Source organism: Hyaena hyaena, unplaced genomic scaffold, assembly GCF_003009895.1.
Source record: "Hyaena hyaena isolate Hyena2069 unplaced genomic scaffold, ASM300989v1 scaffold_1044, whole genome shotgun sequence".
Lineage (NCBI taxonomy): Eukaryota > Metazoa > Chordata > Mammalia > Carnivora > Hyaenidae > Hyaena > Hyaena hyaena.
In genome coordinates this window covers 370,917-390,852 of record NW_024081681.1, presented here as the reverse complement: position 1 = coordinate 390,852, position 19,936 = coordinate 370,917, and the positions used below count along the sequence as shown (strand labels likewise).

General features: G+C 37.2%; 1 protein-coding gene across 3 annotated transcripts in view; it reads right to left on the bottom strand.

The window, feature by feature from the left end:
- Positions 1-8,807: 8,807 nt before the first annotated feature.
- MET (MET proto-oncogene, receptor tyrosine kinase) overlaps positions 8,808-19,936 on the bottom strand; it is a 110,804-nt gene continuing 99,675 nt past the window's right edge. For all 3 annotated transcript variants that reach the window (XM_039222057.1, XM_039222056.1, XM_039222058.1), the window contains 2 exons: positions 11,126-11,262; positions 8,808-11,017 (listed from right to left, as the gene is read on the bottom strand). In XM_039222057.1, the coding sequence (XP_039077988.1) occupies positions 10,807-11,017; positions 11,126-11,262 (348 nt within the window). In that variant the 3' untranslated portion in view covers positions 8,808-10,806. The remainder of the gene's footprint in view (positions 11,018-11,125; positions 11,263-19,936) is intronic.

Here is a 19,936-nt window from a genome sequence, read left to right as displayed (position 1 = left end):
CCAGTCAATCAGAACTGAATTTTTTTCTGCTGCTAAAGCAAGGGTTATCTTAGCTAAATAAATTGAAGAATTATAGTAATGATTTGGTTACTTTGTGTTCCCTATAAATTATTTTACCTGAACTCCACAGATGCTTTAGTCATGCATTTTTATTTGAGTTTTTTAAAATAATTGTTGTAACTCTCATTTTTCTTTGCTATCATTTGTTATTCTTTCTATGTATGAAAAACCATTTCCTTTAAAAAATAATGTCCATACCCTTATGAACTAGTTAATTTTCTTTCCAACATTTTCTTTTGGGCCATGTAGATATGACCTAACAGTAACTGCAATAATGCTGTTATTTCAAAGGGTAGAGACCTTTTTTCTCATAAAAAAATTGAATGTGAAAAAAAAAAAAAAAGCCCACCTCATCCAGTATGAGAATGCCTGTTTTTCTTGGTAATATTTCATTTCCTTACCAAGACTATTTTCTTCTGCTTTTCATTGTCAGCAGACAAAAAAGATACAATTAAATCAAGGAAACCTGGCAGGGCCGATTTTGGAAAATAAAATGAATTCAGTTTCTGATTTAAACAAAGAGCAATTTATTATGTTGGAAAAACACTGCCCTGATGAGTTCAAACTCAACTTGTTTCATGTTAGCTCAGGACACCACTTCAGATCTGCATTTTTGTTTATCTTTGAGAAGGGGCAGTGATTTCACCCCCAAACTTTGAACTCCAAAGAGGACTTGGAGTTGTTTAAGGGTCAGCTAGCAATGAGCACCCAGAACCCCCATGCTGAGGCCCAGGGCCAGTTTCATGCCCTTCTCCAGTCCTGAGCCTATTGATTCTAAGTTCAGATCTCTGTAAACAACTCCAGCAATTATGCTGGAGCAAAGGAAGTGCTGGGGTTGGTTAGAGCAAACTTTTATACATCAGATGAATTCTAAGTAGACTTTTGAAATTATTTTTTTAGTATTAAAAAATATATTTTGATGAATTGAATAACCATAATAACTTTTTCTAAAACCATATTATATTATTTAATATTTATAGCTAACACTTTGAGTATAATTATGCTCATACTTTATAGAGAAGAATAGTACAACTTAAAAAGATGAAGTGACACTGACGGTCTTACAAGCAGTAAAGTCAGACTGGACAAGGGCCCCATAGCTCCCTGGTACTACTAAAAAGGATGAAGAAAACCTGTGTCTGTTTTGATGACTTTTATCTTCACATATTTCTGGATTGTGCCAAACTTTGGACCTATTTTGTGGTAATTTTATTCTAATGTCTTCCACATTGAATCATTTTGTTATAATTATAAATTCAGGTTATAAATGATGATGATGATGATGATGATGATGATGATACTACTACTACTAAAACCAAGCTCTCCAGAAATAATTACTGCCACTTATTGAGTGTTATGCATGTATTCTTCCATTCAATCCTCATACAATCTTATGAGCAAGTCATCATTTGCATTTCTATCTTCTAAATATGGAAAATGAGGCTTCGAAAGTTTGAGCAATTAGTCCAAAAACACACTGCTGATAAGTGGTGAAAATGATACAAACCTAGGGTATCCGATCCCAAAGTGTATCCACCTAAGCTCCATGCTATAGTCCTTTTATCCAGAATGAGAGTAAGAGATGGGCTCGCCAGGTCACTGGGCACTGAATTACGGCTGTATTAAGTCAGTATTATGATGTCAGCTGATTCAGGTTTCCACATGTGGCTTCTTATGTAACGGGCAAAATTAGGTTGGATGTACTTCTGCCAAAAGGACAGTTGGAGTGAAGCAAAATAACTTGCTACAGTAAACAACCCATCTCTGTGGTGTATATTTGCCACACATAAGTACAGTTCCAGTCAGTTAAAAGTTGTCAGTCAGCTGAAATTCTAAAAATAATCCATCACAGAATACTGCATATCAGGGATGCGTGATTTATTTTTATTACCTAAGTTTAAAACCCTTTATGATTTCCAAGCTAGTTTGGTTGGAATATGGCAAAAGAGAATGAGTTTTAGAAAAGTACAATATTTTGCTGATTTTTTTAAAGGATATTGATTCTGCTTTGTTAAATGGAAATGAATAAATCCATCCTTTAATATTTTTATTAAAAGAACATTATTTCAATCTTTTTAAATAAAAGTTGAGAAACTACTTAAAGAATATCAGTTTGAAGGAGCACCAAATTATAAGCCAGCTTGGGTGAAGGTGATGGTCCAAATAGCTTGGTCTAACCCTGTTTATACCATTTATACCAAAAGGGGGGTATTTTTGGTATAAGTTCAAAGTCACAAAGGTAGAGAGATAGTCTCTTAAGTAGGAGATTATGATGAATGACAGTTTGGTCAATAAAATGGAGGCTTTTGAAGGATGTCCTGAAAGTGTCTGACTTAGTTTGGAACTGATGCAAGGTGGACATTTCTGGAAGAATATACAAGAAAGTGTTAACATTGTTTACCTTTAGGAAGTAAGGATGGAGTGTGTGAGAGTGTGGTCAGAGGATATTTCCTGTGCACTTTTTATCTTTTTCTCTAAAAATTTTTTCTCATAAGGTTATATACTTAAAAACACAAAACATGACATAACAACATAAAGAATTCATTCAGGGACCCTCTAGGAATGGACACAGATTTTCAAGCTGGAAAATGATGTAATCAGATATATAATTTTGGCAGCTGGTTTTGGATATTAAGGAAGAGTCAATATGGATAAGACAGAATTAGGAGGTCAGTTAGAGTAATCTTGGAAAAAGATGTTGTGTAATGACCTCTAAGCCAAGTGTAACTTAGAGACAATATTCTAAAGCCCGCATGGAGGATCCACTTTCTTCACATCACAGTTTTTAAAATAAAATGATTCAAAGCAATCATAATTTTAAATTTGTTATGCTTGCACTAAAGGGAGTTACATTTTCTTCAACAGGTTAATTTTGTGTCAATAAAACAATCCATAAGTAAACATATCCTCAGGGTAAAAGTGGGAGACAGATTATGAAAGAAAAAATTATAAAGGATATGTATTTTTTCTGAATCACAAATGAATAAAAAAATGAGTAAGAGCAGCATGTGACACATTTTTGCGTTAGCCTTTTTTTCCTCCTCTGTGAATCAACCAGGCTTGATGGTGGCAGCCCTGATTTTTTACTTCTGTCATTTCAAGCATTCGTTTACTAAACAAACAGCATTTCATTAAAGCAAGTCTAATTCCTGAGAGCATTACCTTAGTCCATTAGCTGCCAGACAGTCATTCATTCCTGTGACATGTACTGAGATGAGATCATTATTATCATCATTATTTTTATCAATTAAGTTCATTTTCAGAAACAAATATCTATATAGTCTTAACACTGGATATTTTCTTTCTGGAATATGTTTTTTTAGTATCTATGTGATAGTGACTTCTTGCTTTACCCATGTGTTTTCACAGACCCTTCACTACCACCGAAGCTAATTTAAATTCCCTATGTTTAATTCTCCTGGTCCAACAAAAAATTAGAAACAGCTTGCAAAAGAATCCTGATAGGATATTTGGGTTTCTCTGTAATTTTTCTTTATTGGGACTTCTGAAATAAGATCTGAAGATCATGTGACTGACTTCAGACATTGTGTGGCAGGATTTCACAAAGGCTCTTAATTTAGCATTTCTTATTTACAAGAACTGTTGCCCCTGATAAATATGGTGGTTGTTGAGTACAGTTCCATAGAAGGAAAGGCCCAGCTTGACTATAATGGAAAGAACAGATGTCACCAAAACATAGGGGCAAACGTCAAAGTGACGGCTTCAGCTGGCAGAGAGCAGTCTGTCCATTATCACTTCCAAAACTTTTAGAATTAGAGACAGAAAGAAAACTCACAAGACAACTGTGAAAATTATAAACAACCGAGAAAGGTGAATGAAATGTGGTTCTTCAAAATTCCAGGCTGCCCAATAAAAGTAGGAACTGATAGTACAGATCCCATGTACCATAATGGGGAACACAAATGGCTTGGATAGTCACTGAAAAACAGTTCTGACATGTTTAGATGCCAAAGATTTTTAAAGTTGATCTCTTTTGGCCTGGTAAGATTTTATGCATTTTTGTCGTTCCAACCCAGAGGTCTAAGGATTAGTGGATGTTTTTGCCAGCCTGGAACTCGTGGTGAAAAGAATGTACTCATGTGACAGTGAAAAAGTGAATGCATAAAGACAAAGGACTTCATTTCAAGAAAAGCATAAAAATTATCATTGCAGTCTGGATCTACAGCTTCAAAATAATGTTCAACTAGTACTATTTTACTTAAATCAAAAATTCTGTTTATACAGCCAATATAAATCCATTTTCATTTCAGAATTGCTTCTTTAATGCTAACTAGTTTTCAGAATGCTTAACCAGGTAGGGTTTCACTGCCCAGGAGAATAGGACATTAGTCCTAGTCTAAATTAGTCTATCTGGGGAATTAGCTCTTCAGTAAAAAAAAAGAAAAAATAATACTGAAGAATTAGGAGCTATTTGAATGTTTGGATGTTAATTTTATGTGGGGCTAATTAACTAATTCGTTTCAGTTTTTTTTTTTAACCTATACTTTTTGTTGGCATGAAGGGAAACACATTTATCAGAATAGCTCAGGAGCCAGCAATGGAGAAAAGGGAGAAGACAGAATCCTTCTGTTTCCAGCATTTGTTAAATATTTGCCTTAAAGCCAACACAGTACTAGTTAGATGACAGGATAGTAAGTTCTATTAATGATGGGCTTTTCATTACCGTAGATATGCTTTTGCAATTTTCCTAGATTTCTGCTCCTGGGTCGCATGGTAAGTCAATAGTAGTTATAAACCTCTCAGCATTGTGATCAATACCTCAGGCTGACGTAATCTAGACCTCTGGTGTAAATTTACAACAAAGGACAGTTTGGGCAAGCCTTTGTTTTATTACCTTCAATTCACCACTGAAATATTTCACTGGTTTATGACTGAACTTATTTCCAATTTTTGATAGATAGGGAATTGAGATAGTCTTTAAGAAAAATGTCAAGTATGAAAAGGAAAAACATTTTATGGAATTAAAAGCAATAAGCATTTCTTACTTTGGGGCATAATGTCTGCATACCTATCTCTTGAAATTGTCTGTGTAGTTACCTGTCTAGTCATCCAGATGGATTATAATATTAATGAAGTATTCCCTATCTTCCAAACATACATCACATAACTAAAACAATACTGTATTAAGCCCACATTTTCCTGAATCTGAATAATCATTAACCATCCATTCGAGCAAAACAAAGAACAGTAATAATCTCTAGACATGAATACTGAGAATTGTGACTCCTGTTATTGCGTCTTCATGCAACTTTCCTGGAATTTAGAAAAATTTTTTTCATGTCTGTTGTATATTCTAGGTCTGAAGACCAAACCAGAAAAAAGGAAATTAGTCATTAGAGAGGTAATTAAAGAAATAGTAGGGAGTTTAAGGAAACAAGAAGGAAGGGGTGGAGGTATTCTTCAGGTATCTGGCACTGAGAGGGAAGCTGTTGCCATTTTGTCACTGTCTTGCTACCCTTCTTATTTATCCCCCACCCCCATCCACACACACTGCCACATCAAAACTGAAGGAAAAGTTGAAATAACAACTCTGCTTCTAATGTATAAAGCAGGTATCAGATGAGGGATGGGGTAAGGATTGGATTTAAACATCTGTAAGTTGCCTCTGAGGTTTAATTTCTCCTTTCAATCAACCACAGATTACCTGGGCTCTTATTACTCAAGATTGAAGATAATAATAATATCACAATTAATGAGCAACTATGGTGTACTAGGTACCTTTCTATACTATTTTTTAGTTTTCAAACAACTTTGTGAAATAAATAGGATTAACCTATTTGAGAGAGGTTCAGTATTTTGCACAAGGTAGGTCAGTGTTTGATCTATTTGCCCAGGGGGCTTCACTTTGGAATGTTTAAACTGTGATCTCATACTACATTACAAAGCTATAGGAATCAAAACAGTATGGTGTTGAATAAAAATAGACACATCAATCAATGGAACAGAAAAGAGGGCCCAGAAATAAATCCATGTATATATGGTTAATTAGTTTACAACACAGGAGCCAAGAATACACAGTGGGGAAAGGACAGTTTTTTCAATAAAGGGTGTTGAGAAAACTGAACAGCCACTTATAAGAGAAGGAAACATTACTATCTTACACCACACACAAAAATTAGCTCAAAATAAATTAAGATCTGAAGCCATAAAACTCCTTAAACAAAACACAGGCAGTAAACTCTTTGATATAGGCCTTGGAGATGAAGTTTTGAGTCTGATGTCAAAAGCAAAGGTAACAAAAGCGAAAATAAATATGTGGGACTATATCAAACTAAAAAGCTTCTGCACAGAATAGGAAACCATCAACAAAACAAAAAGGCCAGCTATGGGATGGGAGAAACTATTTGCCAAACATATATATGGTAAGGGGCTAATACCCAAACTATATAAAGAAATTAACTATTGAGCAGCAAAAGCAATGATTTAAAAATGGGCAGAGGATCTGAATAGACTTTCTTCCAAAGAAGACAGATAGATGGCCAACAGACACATGAAAAGATGTTCAACATCACTAATCATCATGGAAACAATGATGAAAAAAACCACAATGAGGTATCACCTTACATGTTAGGATGGCTATTATCAAAAAGACAAAAAATAACAAGTGTTGATAAGGATGTGAACTGTTGAGTGGGAATGTAAATTGGGAAACTGTATGGACGTTCCTCAAAAAATTAAAACTAGAACCACCATTTGATTTAGTAACTTCACTTCTGAGTATTTATCCAAGGGTGGGGGAACCCAGCAACTCAAAAAGACATATGCATATTCATTGCAGTATTGTTCACAAAAGCCAAGGTATGGAAACAACGTAAGGGCCTACTGATGAATAAATGGATAAAGAAAAGGTGATATAGATATATAATGGAATATTATTCCGTCACAGAAAAGCAAATTTTGCCATTTGCCACAACATGGATGGACCTTGAGGGTATAATGCTAAGTGAAGTTAAGTCAGACAGAGAAGGACAAATACCATATAATCTCACTTATATATGCAATCTATAAAAACAAAAAAACCCCACAAAAACAAAAGAACATCAAAACGAAGCTAATAGAAACAGAGAACAGATTCATGGTAGCCAGAAGTGGAGGATAGGATTGGAAGAAACGGGTAAAGGGGGTCAAAAGGTACAAACGTACAGTTAAAACTTTGATGCCTCTTCAAGATAGTTTATAGATCTAAGAAATGCATAGTTAGAACATGCACTAGTTGTATAATTTTGTTTGTCTCTTCCATTAAATTCCTTGGGGTGGCAGGGGCTGTATTCTTAAATCTCCATTACCTAGCACATGTGCTTGACATTTGTAGCTGCACAATAAATAATTGAATTAAATGAAATATTAATCAATTTCTTATATACAATGCTAACTTGTTTCCTCAACCCAATTGGATAGATTAATAATGGGAGATGTCTGCAAACATTTGATGTACTTTTTACAGGTTGTGTATTCCTTCACTGTATTTCTTTAAGGATGCAATCTGCTATGTAGGTCAGAAAGAACAAAAATACAATTGATGCTTACGTTGTGAAATGAAAAATCCTGTAATTAAAAATTCAGAGCACCAAACAAAAGTTTGTAAAGGAAGATCCTTTCATCCTTCTCTCCCCAGAAAGGTCCTCCCCTTCCCATGTCCTTGCTGACCAAATGCCATGGAAGCTACATAGGTAATAACTTTGTGGTGGTTTAAAGTGATTAAGGATAAGAAAATTTGGTTTCAGTTCAATTATTTTAGAATCTCCTAAGTGCCAGATACTAAAGATATAAAGATGACAGGTTCTTGTCCTTTAGGGGCATGGAGTCTGATTGAATTTCTTATAGATAAGCATTTCTTGGCTGAGACGGAGTTTGTCTGTGTACATGGAATGAATTCTCTTTGATAAAGAATCAGTCACCCACTATATTTTATAGGTATCAGTTTGATTTTGGATCTTTTTAAAAATCATATTGCTCCAAATTGTCACATGATTTTCAGATGATGGAAATATCATCATTGAATTCCCTTGCATTACAGGGGCACCTGCGTGGCTCAGTCAGTTAAGTGTCTGGCTATGGCTGAGATCATGATCTCACAGTTTGTGGGTTTGAGACCTGCATCAGGCTCTGTGCTGACAGCTCAGAGACTGAAGTCAGTCTGCTTTGGATTCTGTGTCTCCATCTCTCTCTGCTCCTACCCTGCTCATGCTCTCTCTCTCAAAAATAAACAAACATTAAAAAAATTTTTTTATTTCCTTGCATTATAAGAATATTCATGGAGATAACATGAAAGTTATGTTCTCTAGTAACTGGGGGCTCCTGAATGGTGGAACCCTGTATGGATGGAAAAAGTATTTTTGAGGGGATAAGAAGGCCTCTCTCCTCTAACACTCAAATAGACATCTATCTCTCTGCCAACTGTGGGTTTTTAGCCTTAATGTCATAGCTTCTGGCCCAAGGATGCACCTTGCTGGAGAAGAGCATCATGCTAAAAGCAGGAGACAGATGCTCTTAGCTGAAAGACAGGCAAATATGGGTAATTTGGCAACTCAAGGCAAACCACTCTTAGAAAGACAGAGACTTCCTGAGATTCAAAGGATGCAAATTCCTTTGGCTGCCCAGGAATGAATTAAGGTTCTCATTTATGGACGATCTTGATGTAGCCAGGTGAAATCAATCTTAGGCTTCCTCAGTCATTATGTAAATGGAGAGGTAATCGAGGATGACTAGCAATAACCAACTCTCAGTAACAAGATGATACATTATTTTAATTGAATGATTTATCAAAACAACAGCTATTAACATACAAAGTACCATTCAGTTCAACTGCAGGTATAGGCAGTGACAAGTATCTAATTCTTAGAAGAATCACTTACTCTCACAATCTGTCCAGACACATTAATCTAAGGACATTTTTATAAATAGCAAACATGATTTTCACATTGCAGCTTTCTCAAGCATATATACAGGTGTGTAATCTTGATGATGGGTTGTTTCCACAGCTCTTTCTGCTCTTGATGCATTCATCCTCTTGATATTAGTAGAGATATTTATTTCTGCAAAGTTTTTTCTTTTGTTACCGACTATTTGCAGTATTTGTGCATTGGTATCACTCTTCTACGCTTCTGAAACAAAGTTTAAATTGAAGTATATCTCTACAGTACAGTTCCTTGTGACTTCTGGTAAATTCCAACATGGTCAAAGAGTTTAAGTTGTAACCGTCAGCCCAGCTCTGCTATTGGGCTTTGGTGTAACACACCCTCTTTATAGCTTTCTGTGTTAACCCTTGGCTTCAAGTCCTGGTGATGTAATGAGGGTGGGGTGTACTGGCAATCAGTACATTTCCTTATCACTATTTACAGCCATTGAGAACTATGCTGTTACTTAATCCAAGTCTGACATACCTTTTCTGAAATGTTCACAGTGCAGTATTTTCGTGGCCTAACAAAAGTTTTCTTATATCATTAAAAATAAACATTTTTATAAAAATATAATACTTTAAATGTTTACATTGACAAAAACAGAGTATCCTGTGCCACATGCACTATACAGTAGTAAGCACAAAATCCCACAGAACAAAACATTACAAAAGTCCTGCCCAGAATAACCGTAGATCCAGGTGAAATGGCCAGAACTTTCAATTGCTTTTTTTCCCTGTAAAATATGTTTTGCTTCACACAAAGCATGTGCTAATGAAAAACTGGACTCCCAGAAAGTTTTATTGCCTCCGATTGTGGGGTGGGAAACTGCCACCTAAGAAAGAGGCTAATATTTCCAGTCCATTGATCCTTTCTTTGCCCTACGTGAGCCATGATTGGAACTGATGAACCTTTTAGTCAGATGTATTAGGCTTTAAAAACATGCTGAGTTACACCTTTAAAAACACTTATCACAAATCATTTGTTTTATTTTCAGATTCGTCATAAAAAAAATACAGACAAATCATCTATATGTCCACGATCATAAGAACAGTATCATTCTCAGTTGATTTTTAAATGACAACTAAATATTTCATTATGACTAAGCTATTTTATGAGAACCTTCTTAATGTCATCTATGTACAATATGTAAATATCCCTATTAATTTATAAACACATTTCATGTCCTGCCATTTTGAAATGTTGACTGTGTTGCCTATGGATATTTCCCCATTAAAAGGAATGTATACAAATATTTAAAAGGGAATGTTTGCCTAATGGGCAAAAGGAAACATCAGTAATAAAACATGTTAGTGACCATTCAGTACATGAAAATTCTCTGAAACACTTTAATTCTCAATGCGTGGCTTGGTACTGGAGCCACGTCTGTCCTGGACTTTACCACTTCTGAATTTTCTGTGATCAAGAAGCCCTCAAAATTCATTGCTTCCATTCTTCATATGAAATCATGCAGGATCCTGATTTTTAAAATCTTCAACCTAAAATTCAGGCTCTGGCCTCCATGTACAGGAGCATCATCACAGCTGTGGGGTTGCTGTTGGTCACTGGCCTGTGGGACAGAGCTTCTGGCTCTGATGCTCTGTCAGGTAAGAAATTCCTTAGAATCCAGTCATTTTAAATAGCAATGTAAGGTCCTATAATAGTGCAATCTTGGCAAAAGCAAAAAATATCTGGTGGCCTTTCAATGGCCAGGCAGTGACCAAAAAAACAAACAACAACAAAAAAACCAACATTGAACAAAGTGTAGACTGTTGTTTGGAAAGTTCTATGATGTTTCTCAGAAGGGGGCTGGTGAGGTATCCATCCATCATGTGTCCCCCTCGCCATCAATGTTATCTTGTGATGACAACAGAGAAGGGTATGGAGCAACACATTTGACATTCACATAAGTAGCGTTCACATGGACATAGTGCTCCCCAATGAAAGTAGAGAATATCGCTGATATCCTGGAGACCAGTTCAGAAAAAGATGGGCGCAGTTCTGCTTTAGGGTGCCAGCATTTTAGCATCACTTCATATCTGTTTCAAACAGGAAGAAATGCTATGAGAGACATCATGAAGGCATGCATTTCTGTAAAAGTGAAGAATACAGGAATGACAGAAGATTCTGTTGAAAGTCCTACTTACAAGGGGTCTGGGCAGTATTCAGGCTGTAAGAGTCGTCTGCCTTGCAATAAGTAAACTGTTATATCAAAGGTGTTGATATCAGGATAAGGTGGAGCTCCTCTTGTCATCAGTTCCCAGAGAAGCACACCAAAGGACCACTAGTCAAACAATGGAAGGGAAAATCCAGGTGAGAACTGTGACCACATGAACATGAAAGGTGATCAGGTCTTGAGAACTAAATTTGGCTTAGCATATTCAAGGCTATTGCTCTTTGGGACAAAAAGTTCTTTAAAGGTAATTAGTAAGCTACATATTTTATGATTTCTTTATACTAGAACTGGATAAAGTTAAGATTAGAAATAAATATTAAGTTTTTAAAAAGAATATCTGGGGGCACATGGGTGGCTCAGTTGGTTAAGCATCCGACTTCAGCTCAGGTCATGATCTCACGGTTTGTGGGTTCGAGCCCCGTGTTGGGCTCTGGGCTGCCGGCTAGCTCAGAGCCTGGAGCCTGTTTCAGATTCTGTATCTCTCTCTCTCTCTGACCCTCCCCTGTTCATGCTGTCTCTCTCTCTCTCTCTCAGAAATAAATAAAGCATTAAAAAGAATATCTGAAGTTCACATGAGGATTAAGATTTCATCTACAGTTAGTACAGTATAATTTTCAGGTTTTCTCTTAAAGCATCAAAGCACTGGTCAAAGCATTCACATGTTTCTGTCTTCTTCTCTAACAGTTTCGCTAAAATTTTATGTTATTTTTAAAAGAAGATAAAGGAAGCTTTCCAAGATTTAAATTTGTTGGATTTTTGAATGAATGTAAATACTTTTTTTAAAGAAACATAACCATAAGCAAACAAACAAAAAATCCCTGAAAGAAACAAAAAAATATAAACACATCTAAACATTAATGTTAAAAGGCAAAATCTAAGGCAATGTAAGTACAAATCCATATTAAAAATCAGAAGTGATAAAACTGCTAGGCAAGAAGGTCCTCTGTTGAAAACTGATTTCAAAAAAATATGTGTACTTTGAAAATGTTAAAGTACAAGGTTGATATTAAACAGCCGTGTCAGTACTTTGTAGGAATATTGTAGGGACACAGAGAGGTTAAGTGGCTTGCTAGAAATTCCCCAATAAATCTGAATTCACACTGGGATAAACATTTAAGAGTTCTTGACTCTTGGGTCTTGCTTGGTCTACTGAACTGCACTAAATATGTAATTTCTTGATTTAAGGCACTCTACTCAGAATACACTAGGTCATACATAGTATCTCCCCCTGGATGTGTGCCAAGGTAAGAATGACACAAAGAGAGTAATTGGTCATGTGCGGGTCACCCCTGGCCGAGGACCCAGGAAATCAACGCTTCCTTAGAAACACATCTAGGCCACTCAAAGACTAAGAAGCATGTGGGGGGAGAAATAAGGCCCTGGGAACAAGGAGGCTTGGAGGGAAAGGAGAATCCAGATCAGACAGGCAGACTGAGAAAACCTAACACTGAGAAGCAGTGTAGCTTGTAATATTCAGTGAGGAGAGTGAAGCACATGCCCAAGTGCAGGAGCCCTTTAAGAGCACTGACTGCCTTGATTCAAATAGAGAACACACTCTTTTCCAGTTGGAACTAGATAATTTTGCTGTCCTCTGCAGGGTTTCAAAAATCAAAGTGTCCAAAGCCTGAAAATTTTATGAGTCACTTCTGACAACTTCACTGTGTTAACCTTTAAGTTCCAAAATATGCATTAAAGTTTAAATCGATTTAACAAGTATCTACTGACTCTTGGTGTACACGTAGGTTACTGTCCAAGTTAGTGGATGGGCCTATGGCTGATTTAACAGAGTTAAGAGTTATGACACAACTGACTGTCACACAGAACAGTAAGACAGAGTAACTAATATGGACTAAAAATAGAAAAGAGGTACCAATGCTGTGAAAAGTCAGAGAGAACAGATAGGCTTCGAGGAGAAAGTGACAGTAAAGCAAATCTTGAAGAACGAGAGCATTTGTGTTCCAGGTACACAGAAAGTGAGGGCGGGAGGAGTGTTCTGGGTGGAGGCAGTGGCCCAGAGGTGACAGTACTCGTGTGTTTTTCTGAACTACGTAAGGACAACAGGTCTCTCTACTTGATGTATGGAGTACATAGGGAGATAAGGGAGACAAGGGATAGGTAAGGTAAAAACGAGACCATGTCGTGGGGGGTGTTGAGTGCCTCAAGTGGGCTACACTGAAAGGGACAGGACATGCATGTGTAAATGCTACGCTTTAAACAAAGAGGAGGAGTTGGCTCACGTAGGAGACCAGATGGGGGGTTTGTGAACAGAATATTTGGTGGGGGTGCTGCTGCATCTTGGCAACCCGGAACCCGATGAGACTGAACTCCCGAACTGAGGTGGTGGGGAAGGGTATATATCATATAAGAAGCCAGGAACAGACTTCAGGCCCTTTTAAAAAAGATTATTTTATTTAATCCTTCTAAAAGTCCTATAATGTAGCTCGTTTTGTAGAAGCTTTAAGGGTGAAGAATCCAAAGTTTTGGCTGAGGCTCGTTACTTGTCTGTGATCAGGTCTCCTAACCCACACCTTAGGCTATAGGTTTGTCTGAAGGCAAATTCACAAAAAAGAGTGCAAGGTTGGGTACATTTCTGAGGAATTATAGGACTTGGGCAAAGACTGGGTATCAGAGGAGGGTTGGAAGACTCACTGGACAGGAGAGGTGATAGGGAGGCAGCTTCTGGGAAAAGCATGGTACCGCCTGCATTCCAAACCCCCACGAATAGCTTGGAACTGACAGGATGGTGGAGAGAGAGGTCTTGAAGGAGGAGAATGAGGCAGAACTAGAAGAGAGAGGCTGGGGTGAAGATAGGAGTGGGAGCAAGAAGAGAGACAGAGAGAAAATGAGAAGAGGAGGGAGAGGGAGAGGGAGAGATAGGTGAGCAATGCCTGTGCATTAGGAATGACGGAAATAAGTTTTCATTTCAAGACAGGAGAGTTCTGCCATTCTTTCACAGTTACTGTGTGCATGTAGCCTTTTTGATTATCCGAGCACCAGCAGGGAGCTCCTCTGAAGAATATCTGCCTAACTTTATCAAAGGTGAAGGTTAAAGCAGTTATTAGACAGGAGAGACTATTATAAGCCATAACAAGTGACAGAAGGTGGCACTAAGGTAAGCAAGGAATGGAGACAGCCATATTTGGGCATTCCAGAGTTGGTAAACTGAGATACAACACAATGTGCAAAACAATGCAATTGATTAAAAAATGGAGAGATTCATAAAATTTTATGAACTGGTAAATGGATAAAATTTTCAATAAAATTTAAAACTTTTGTTCTTCGAAGGATATCAGTAAACAAATGAAAAGGCAAGCCACAGGCTAGAAAAATATATTCACAAGAATATGTATTTGATAACATGTACCTGTAATCCAGAATATATAAAGAACTCAATAATAAAGAAATAAACTAACCAATTAAAAAAACCCCAAAACTCTAAACCTTAAAAAAAAATGGGCAAAGGATTTGAGCACACACTTCACAAAAGGAGATAGAAGGATTGCAAATAAGGACATGGAAAGATGCTTATCATCATTAGTCATCTGGGAAATACAAGTTGAAAATAAAATGAGACACCACTACAGCCCATGAGAATGGCTAAAAATCCCAAACTGACAATGCCAAGTGTAGGTGAGGCTACTGAAGAACTAGAACTCTTACATATTACTGCTAGGACCATGAAATATATAGGAACTGTGGAAAACAGGAGGCAGTTCCTCATAAAGTCAAATATATATATCTTATGACCCAGTAATCCTACTTCTAGATATTTATGCAAAAGAAATATAAATCTTTATAGACAAAACAATTAAACAAATGTTTAGTAGTTGTAGCTATGCATAAGCAATTGCCTAAAACTGGAAAAAATCCAAATGTCCTCCAAATTGGTGAATGGATAAACAAAATGCAGGACATCTGTACAAAGGAATTCCACTCTAAATAAAAAGGAATGAATTACTCTGCTATAAAAAATAGTATGGAGGTTCCTCAAAAAATAGAACTACCATATGATCCAGCAATCCCACTTCTGGGTATATATTCAAAGGAAATGAAATCAGTATCTTGAGATGTTTCCATACCAATAGTCATAGCAACATTATTCACAAAAGCCAAGAGATGGAAACAACCTAAAATGCCCATCAACAGATGAATAAAGAAAATGTAGTATATACATATATTGGAATATCATTTAACCTTAAAAAATCTTGTCATATGCTACAATATCAATGGCTCTTGAGGACATTATGCTAAGTGAAATAAGCCAGACACAAAAAATACAAATACTACAAGACTCCACTTATATGAGGTAGCTAAAGTAGCCAAGTTCTTAGAAACACACAGTAAAATGGTGGTTGCCAGAAAGGCTGTGAGGAGGGGTAAATGGGGAGCTATTCAATGGGTATAGAGTTTCAGTTTTGCAAGAGGAAGTTCTACAGATTGATTGCACAACAATGTATATATAGTTAGTTACCACTACTGTACCATACACTTAAAATAGTTGAGATGGCCATTTTTCTCTTATGGTTTTTTTTTTTTTTTTTACTACAATCTTGAAAAAAGGGAGACCATCTAGATACATTGCTACATTCTACATGGATAACTCGCAAATGTGTTATGATAAGTGAAATGAGACAGACTAAAGGGCTATTTACTGTATGATTCCATTTATATGACATTCTAGAAAAGGTTAACTGTAGAGACAGAAAACAGACCAGTGCTTTCTAGGTCCTAGGGATAGGGTATGGTTTGACTATAAAGGACCACAAAGACATTTTCCTGGTTGATGGAACTGCTCTATATCCTAGTTGCGGTGGTGATAGTCATAAAACTGTATGCATTCTTCAAAACTTAAAGAAGTGTACATTAAAAAGGGTAAAAAGTTGATATATTGCATAATGGTGATACCATTAATAGAAATAAAGAAGTGAGGAATTGACAGTTGGCAGGAAAGAACTGGACAGCCTTTGAACATGATGACTTTGTGATGCTGATGTAAACACCCAGGAAGAGATTCAGAGGTGATTGTTGATGGGAATGGTTGAAATTTTTGAGGGAGGCTGGCACCTAAAGACCCTTCCTTCCCCAAAATCCTGAGAAAGAGTTCCATGTGGCATATAAGAGAAGTAAGATAGCTGTTAAGGCTAAAGCAAACATAACAAAGAAGCAAGAGGAAAACCAGATGGTGCAGTGTCTCAAAACCAAAGGAGGAGGAAAATTTGAGAAGGAAGGGTGGTGGACAATGTTAAGTTCTGAAGCAAGGTGAAAAGGTCAGCTGTTTGAACAACTGAGAAGGCAATACTAACTTTAATGGAAGCACCAGTACTAAGTGTGGCACACTGTACAATACTGGTGATTTCTTAATCACAAATATGGTAACACTTCTATTTTGTTTGAATGGGCTTCAAGAGAATTCAGATTTTAGCTGAACTCCATCTGGGCATTTGTGAGAGAGTGGAAATTTCTACAAGCATGTAAGTTTTTGTTTGTATCTCTACATACAAACTTATCATATGCTTTTGGAAACGTTCCATGTCAACATTCAAAAGACTGTGCTGTCTTGCAAATTAAAGTTCATGCAAATTTACCCATGTAATTAATAATCATTTGTCAAAGCAGCACTGCATTTGGATTACTCAGGCTCACCCTTTATGTAGTACAATACAATATCTTCCAATGAGAGGGAGAGAGACATAGCACTTCATATCTACAGAAGCCTATGTAAATCTCCAGTCAAGTATCTGAGTGACAGTTGTTATGTGAGAAGTGGTGGCCTCTGTGCTGTGTTTGTGTGTGTGTGTGTGTGTGTGTGTGTGTGTGTGTGTAGGTAGTAATGTGTGTGTGGTTATCTAAAAGCTCAGAATCATAACTCTTGCCCTGAAAATTCAAAATTTCATCAGGTTCTTTTCGTTTTAAGAACTTTGCTGCTGAGGTATAATTTATATATCATAAACTTTGCCAGTTTTAAGTGGACAGCCCACGATGTTTAGTAAATTTGTTTGATAGTGTAGCTATTGTCACAATTCAGTTTTCAGATCAATTCCAACACCCCAGAAAGTTGCCCATGCCTGTTTGTAGTCAATCTTGGCTTCCACCCTCAGTTCCAGGCAAATACTGATCTGTTTTTTGTCTCTCTAGCTTTGCCTCTTTCTAAAAATTTCATATAAATTCAGTCATTCAACATATAATCTTTTGCATCTGCCTTCTTCCACTGGACATAACGTTATTGGGGTTTATCCATGTTGTAGCATGGCTTAGCAGTTCCCTTATACTGTTGAATAGTAATACCATGTTTTGCTTATCCTTTACCAGTTGATCGACATTAGGATTGCTCCTGGGTTTTTCCTATTGTGAATAATACTACTGTGAGCATTCATGCGTGGGCATATATTTCCATGTGCTTATGAGCTAATTATTCATATGTCTCTTTGGTAGATGGTCTATTCAAATCTTTTGCCTATTTAAAAAAAAACCTGAGTTGTCTTATTGAGCTGTATGAGTTGGTCTGGTTCTTAATGGAAGAACAATAGTCAAGTCTGGACGAAATGTATACTCATTGAGGACAGGTTAATTCTCCCTACTTTATGCCTTCACCTGCCACCATCACTAATGTGTTTCCAGCCTACCTCTTTAGCACTCAGTTCTTTCATCTTCAGATCCTGGCATTCCACTCTAGCATGTACTATCACGTCTTCTTATTAATCTTATCCACCCCAAAGCCCTATCCCTCCACCATGTCCTGTAACACATTTACTGAAAACAAACTCCCAGTCACTCTCGATTTAGTCTTTAATGTCTCCCCCACTTCCTCAGGAACTGAAACTGCTTTCACTTGAAGACCACAATGTCTTTGAAACCTGCTGACTCACAGGGAGGAGGGTAGATGACTTCTTGCTTCCCAATGCCACACTCAGATCTCTGTCCCCTGTCATCTTTCAATAGCTGCCAACCCTTTTTCTTTTGAAGTCTATGACCTCCATTAATTTTATTTTTTTGTCTACTTCATTTGCTGATATCAGCAGTTTACATTTTTTTGCTTTTCAGTTGTTACCTCTAAGAACTGAAAATTAATCTTTCTCTACCTCTACACATCACAGTCCTCTTGACTTACTACATGCAAATAGAGAGTAAGTATACTCTCTATTCTATTCAACACCCAGGCTCCTCAGCAAACTTGCGACCTCCAAGCATTCAAGTTACTCACCTTTCAAGACCATTTTTGTACACTGAGTAACAGTGGATCCTGCTGACCATATTCTATTTCTTGAAACTTTCTCTTCCTCTGGTCTTTTCTCTCCTGGGTCTCCTACTTCTCTGCTTTCCCCCCTCATTTCCTATGTGTAGTTTCTCTGGAGTAATTGTTTTCTGGACTCTAAGAAGCTTATTTCCAGCCTCAACTTCTGCTATGGACTGAAGGATCCTCTGCCTGTATTCATATGTTGAAACTCTAACTCCCAGTGTGATGGTATGAGGAGGTGGGGCCTTTGGGAGGTAATTAGTTTAGAGCAAGGTGGAACCCTCATGATGGGATTTGTGCCCTTATGGGAGGAGACATCAGGGAGCTTATTCTGGCTCTGTCTCCCACATAAGGAAACAGTGAGAAGGTAGCTATGTGCAAATAAGGAACCTCACCACACTGGCACCCTGATCTCATAATTCCAGCCTCCAGAACAGTGAAAAATTAATGTCTACTGTTAAAGCCACCCAGTCTATGTTATTTTATTATGGCAGCACAATTGAATAAGATAACCAATGAGGTTGTACAAGCTGCAAATCCACATTTCCAATTGCCTGATGGACCTTTCTGCCTGGATGTCTTACTACCAAGTCAAACTCAGTATGTTTAAGCTTCAACTGGTATTTTTCCTCCTCAAACAGTTTTTAGTCTTTTGCTGCACTAGCATATAACTTTACTCATCTTTGACTTTTATCAATTTCTTGCTAAATATTATTACCTCTCAGATGCCCTTTCTGCTATCTCTTTTCTGTTCCACAATTTCTGTATTATTTCAAGTTCTACCTTTCACTTCATCTTCCTGCATCTACTCCTCTCAGAACATCTTACAGAATAAAGAAATGCTGTAATGTTATCTGATTACACTTTAATGTTTCCACATGGCCAGAGATAAATTCCAGACACCCTTGTTTGCTTTCCAAGAACCTCTATGATCTAGTATGAATATATTTTTCTGAATCTATCCTCAGAACTTCCCTCTGTGCCGTCCATTTTTGCCAAATCACTCACTCCTTACTGTTTCCTTAGCATTTTAAAGATGTATATACTTTCTTGTCCCTTTGCGTTACCTGGATTGGTATTTATTTCATGGCCCATTCTTAAGGCCTATAGAAGTACCTTATATACACTATATATATATCAAGTACCACCTCCTCTACCAGGTGGTAGGTAGGTGAGAGAAATCTGGCTGCCCAGGTGTCTCTCCCACCTTCAGCACTCAGGTGTATGCTTTTTAAAGCTTGTTCTATGAGAGGATGACCTTTGTAGGTAAAGAAGGGCATGTTTCTAGACTTTTTTCTTTTTTTTTTTTTTTAAAGTAGGCTCCCCACCCATTGTGGGGCTTGAACTCAAGACCCGATGTTTCCATTAAGAGTCTCATGCTCTACTGACTGACCCAGCCAGGCAGCCAAGAAGGGCACATTTCTAGCTGGGTGCAGGAGTAATACTGCACCTCACTACCAGGTCTGCCTCAGTGATAGCTTTCAGATTTCTCAGGTGGAATGAGCTGCCCTCGAGCTGAGTGGCCGGGCTAATCCCAGTCTACTTTGT